Genomic DNA, 5,250 nt, shown 5'->3' with positions numbered 1-5,250 from the left:
TGTTCAATTAAACACATATAGAACATATATGGAGGTGTGATGTGAAGTGAGAAAAAAATATTAGTAACTAAAACTATCACATTTATTACAATTACATAATGATAAATATGTATCTTTGCAGTACTAGATTAGAATATTTAATTAGTTAAAGAAAGTGTGAGATATATAATTATTAGATATCTCTAACTAGTCCGTGCGGGAGCACGGGTTGATAGACTAGTTAATAGTCTAGGCCGGTGGATATGGTGTTTGACGAAAATAAGTAACCAAAACAATAATCAGGAAAATGATGCCAAAACTAATTACTAAAAATACGAGCATTTGTGATAAAGTTGAAAACTCAATGTCAAGTGGTCAGGGTGTTTGACGAAAATAAGTAACCGAAACACTTGAGGTAGTAGAACCTCACTTCTCCATTGATTTATCTCTTCTTCTGATGACATTTGAGAAAGTTAAAATTACTTTGACACCAACATCTTGTTATGCATAATTGCATTGAGCCATGCACACAAGCAACCAAACGCCAACATCTTGCTGTGCGTGCAGATCCTGCAGCAGCAACCAAACAACCGGCATCCAAGGGCAAAGCACAATAATAATCGTACGTACATATAGGACCACCACGCCAGCGTCCTCGCCACATGCGAGCAATCAGGGCCAGATCTATGTGGTTCCACTCAACTGTACGCAGGCTCCAAGAACAAGTCGTTAATTTGTTTCCTTTTTACATCACTGGGCTCACCGAAGCCGTCTCCCCTGTGGTAAACGCATTGTGAGATGCGAGCCAAGTTCACGCAAGCTTTGGCGAAGGGCCTCGCGAACTTGCAGCTGCCGAATGCCTCCTGATTAATTGTCTTCCATGCCTCCATGATTAGGTCTTCCATGGCCTTACGAGAATCTTGCTCAGTGGCACCGCTCTCGGACATATGGATAGCTATGGATGATGGAGCATCTCCTCTCTGCAGCTCTGCCTGCTATTTATTTCACACACGACGTGCGTGCGTGGACACAAATGATAAGAGTATGTTGTTGTGGTAAATGTGCAAAGAAACTACTACTCCCTCCGTTCCAAATTATAGATCATTTAATTTTAGCAAATTTAGATAGATAATTTTCACTAGATAATTTTCACTATTCATCTAGATAAACAATATGACGATCTACAATTTGAAATGGAGGGAGTACTAAAAGAGAAATACGATGACCTTACATACCGAGTGAGTCGCGGAGTCGTTGCAGAGACGCAAAACTAATGAAGCAGACTGCAATAATCTTGGGTTGCTCTGGATCAGAGAAAAGGTCCTTGCGTTGAGCTCTGAATTGAGCATAGGGAAAGCATGGAGCAACAACAATGGTGCAGAGCACGACACCACCCCATTGTCCAGGTACTCTCGGAGGGTGGGTCTGTAGCTTCCATGGTGCCATTTTGCCTCCAACAAGAATGATACAGAAATATCGTGCCACTGTTTATTTCATCAAAAGCATGCATATGGTTATTAATAACATATACAATACTAGCACATACATTATTCGTGTTGTTTACTTGTACGACATGCATGCATGGTGATGTCTTATGCATGTTGATAACTACTTACCGCTTTCCCCAGAACAGAGTGCATGCTGCAACCGTGTATCTTCAAAATGTTTTCAGCAACTTCATTTGTTGTATCATATATAACGGAATAAAGTTCTTTCATGTATTCAGGAAGCTTTTCACATGGATTTTCATCCCATCTGAAACATAAGTATATATATATATATGCATAAAGAGGAGAACGTCACTCTTTTAATTACTACGATGGGTTAATTCATCATATGCAAACAGTTCATTCGTCCTTGGCGTTAGTACCGGCCACAAATTGAGCCAGTACTAACGAGTGCAGTTAGTAGCGGTCGAAAAGAACAGTGCCTTGGGGAGTCATTTAGTACCGGTTGGTGGTTCCAACCGGTACTAAATAGGCTACTCAAATAACGGTTTGGAGCCATGAACCGGTACTAAATTGTCTAGATGCAACTTAGTACCAGCTGGTGGTTCCAGTTGCTCTGACAATTTGGTATTTTCTACCATTTAAATGAATTTATGCATGCTTATTGAAAGTAATTACTATTTGAACTACAAGTATCTAGAATAATATCTATAAAAATTCCAAAAAATATACTTAAGTGTCTCTGTCTATTATAGCTCATTTCCCAAAAATGGAAGAAAATTTTAAATGTTTGTTATGGATATTTCAAACATCTACCTCCAACCTTATTGTAAAATAAAAATAATAATATTCTCGGATACTCCGGACAAGAGTTCAGACATCCGATCTATATCGCGGATACTTCGGGCGTATGCCTGGATACTCCGTCAGACATCCGATCTATACGCCCGGATACTCCGGGTATATAATTACTTTTCTTTGCTCGATACAAATACGAATGCTAGATACAAATACGAATACGAATACATAAATGGCTATGAATATGAATACTAATTAATTGAAATTGAAAAGAAAAGAAAAGAAACATAAAGGGAAGAAACAAAAAACAAATAAAACTAAGCTGTCGGGCCTGGCTCCCTGCGTGACAAGCAGTTTAGTACTGGCTGGTGTTGTCAACCGGTACTAAACGCACCATTTAGTACCAGGTGTAGTGACCGGTACTAAGTGCACACGCATTTAGTACCGAAGAGGCAGTACCGGACGCGGAGCCCGGTACTAGTGTAGATTTTTCTAGCAGTGAAATATATATGGTGGTGCGTGCACTAATAATTGTGGCAAACAAAACTAAGATATATATACGCAGGGTATTTGTCCTTACACAGTGGAACCAGTGTTGATGATCCCGTATATTTGGAGCAGACCCATGGTGAATTGAAACGCTTGCTATTGCAAGATTACATTGGGTAAAGAAGGAATTATTTAGCAAATACCTATGGTTCTTTAATTTGCATGAGGTGGTCTTTTCAATGCAATGTATTCTTGATCATATATATGTTATGTCATATGCTCACCGTCCAATGGCATCAGTGAAAAGTATGAGTTCATCTAGTGTTCCATAGACATCGTAAACGTCGTCCAAGTGAATGATTAGATTAGCAACTCTAGCAAGCATCTCCCGGCATGCTCCATGTTTCGGCTCCCAAACAATCCCGTTTGCATAGTGGAAGCACTCCATCAAACGATCCCTTGAAAACGTCAACTTATCACAAAGCCCAATGTCCCTCCACCACCTATGCAAATTTAAGTATCGATCAGTATATCATCATTTAGCTAGGGATAATCGAAACATTAATTAAAGCATCATGCAAGTTTTTTCCAAGCTTACTTTGTTAGTCTAGCAAGCTCTTCCTGATGCGCACGTTGCACATTGTCGAAATCTACCTTTGCAAATTGGAGAAGCAATGGGTGCAAGCCAATGTCTCCTGCACAGTGATCAATAAACCACCTTGTTTCTAGCCTTGGAGCCATCCAGTGCAATGGAAGGTCTAACGCATGAGCCACGCGTTTCCTTGTGTGGGGAGGCATGGATGGCATAAGATCTTTAAGAGCTTTAGTGGAAAATTTTCTTGCTAAATCTAGCATTTCTTCACCTCTGAAAGCAAGATATGAAGCTTCATTTATCGACAGAAATCTATTGACATCCCTCTGTAGCGTCCCTTTGCTGCACTGCTTTGCATATGTATCGTGCTTCAACAATAATCCTAGAATTAATGTCACAGGAGGAAGCTTTACAGATTAGTTCCTTAATTAATTTATCCGTCTGCAACTTCTACCATATGAAATGTACTCATTCTCATAATTTGAAGGCTGATTATCATTATATGGAATATGCTTAAGCCTGAGCATCTCCATGAAAAGGAAGATAAAAAACTCCATCCAATTAATTACCGTCATTAGATTCGTCGCGAAAATTTACACCCGTCCGTGAAGAAGTTTTACAAATAAACTTCATTTAGTCCTTCATGCAGCCAAAATTCTCTTTCTAGCACGTTTTGTGCTACGGAACCAAACACGGCCAGTAGTACCAATAATCCTGCCTTAATAGCTACCACCGGTTGTAGAAAATACACACTCTATATGTAATAAATTGATTAGTCTAATAGTACAATACTGATTTCCAGTACCTGGGTCAGCGGAAAACCCATTCTCTCTGAGCAGCCTAAACTTTAAGGCAATAGATGCAACATCATCCACGCGTCGATCATTGGCTATCTCCATAGAGATGGAGCTGAGGATGTTACGGATGTCCTCCTCGAAGTGGTAGGAGATGCCTAGTCGCTGCATTGTACCAATGAGAGTTGCCTTACAAGATGATTCTTCTGATTTACCGAGTAGCATATCCTTTACACTGTTCTTCAATTGATCATGGCTGAATTGGCACACCTATAATTCACCATATGGGGTAGAAATGTAAAGTCTTATTAGCAGCGACGAAGCCAGGAAAAAATTTAGATCAGGCTGAACAAAATTCTACGGAGATTTAACTCTAGTGTGACCCCTAGTATATGTAAGTATGCATAAAAAAAAGAAGGTGGGGCTTAGGTGGGGCTGTAGAGGGATGGCATCGGTAGGCAAGCCTTGAGCGCTGCTTGCCCGTCCGCTAGCTCCGTCCCTGCTTATTAGACAATTTTATTTAAAAAAATTGTAGATACAGAACTCTACATGCTCTCACCTACCAGATCACGACCGCCACCGCCGCCCTTGAGTGAGAGAAGGGCGTCGTAATCCCAGGAGCTAGGCCGGTAGTTCGCCGACCGGCGCCGCGGCTGCTGATGATCCGGTGACTCTGCCGCCGACAAGCACCACAGCTTGTGGCGCCGTGACGACCGCCCCGTGGCTGCCGCTGCCGGCCAACCGGCTGTGACTTTTAGTGACATCTCAGTGGACTAGGCACGCTTGAGACCTCCTACGCTTTTTCTAAACTAGCTAGTAGAAGTTAACAGTGCCTTCGTTGCTAGATCAAGATGGGTTTAGCTTGGTTCAATAACATACAGTGGGTGCAACTCCTATATTTATAGACAAGAAAGCACGGTGATATTCCTCGCTACCAGACCACAGAAATTTCAATCTTTGACGTCTAACTCTCACAAAAGTTCCCTCGAGTCAGGCACCATGAATAAAATAATATTTTCGTGGGATCTCTTTTCGTGGCGGGAATTCGAGGCAGCGACATCAACAAAAATGATTATACCACCAGGGCCCTGTTTGGATCTTTAACCCTTGGGCTAATTTGAGAATTAAAGTTTTGTTCATCAATTAGCTC

At 41.1% G+C, this 5,250-nt stretch overlaps 1 protein-coding gene across 4 annotated transcripts; it reads right to left on the bottom strand.

Annotated features, from left to right (window-relative positions):
- Positions 1-377: 377 nt before the first annotated feature.
- Positions 378-5,036, bottom strand: LOC120650431 ((-)-alpha-terpineol synthase-like). 4 transcript variants are annotated; one of them, XM_039927573.1, is made up of 7 exons: positions 4,664-5,036; positions 4,112-4,370; positions 3,313-3,688; positions 2,999-3,217; positions 1,596-1,734; positions 1,215-1,463; positions 378-971 (listed from the first exon to the last, which is right to left on the bottom strand). In XM_039927573.1, exons 1-7 carry the CDS (start codon positions 4,862-4,864, stop codon positions 678-680), a joined length of 1,737 nt encoding a protein of 578 aa, XP_039783507.1. In that variant the 5' UTR covers positions 4,865-5,036; the 3' UTR covers positions 378-677. The 4 variants fall into 4 exon arrangements, with proteins under 4 accessions (XP_039783507.1, XP_039783506.1, XP_039783508.1 ...); XM_039927572.1 differs by having other exon boundaries at positions 378-974; positions 4,664-4,978; XM_039927574.1 differs by having other exon boundaries at positions 378-974; positions 4,112-4,599; positions 4,664-4,809.
- Positions 5,037-5,250: the final 214 nt, after the last annotated feature.

The sequence above is a fragment of the Panicum virgatum genome, chromosome 9K (genome assembly GCF_016808335.1).
Source record: "Panicum virgatum strain AP13 chromosome 9K, P.virgatum_v5, whole genome shotgun sequence".
NCBI lineage: Eukaryota > Viridiplantae > Streptophyta > Magnoliopsida > Poales > Poaceae > Panicum > Panicum virgatum.
Note: the sequence above shows the minus strand (reverse complement) of the source record. Positions and strands in the feature narration are given on the sequence as shown.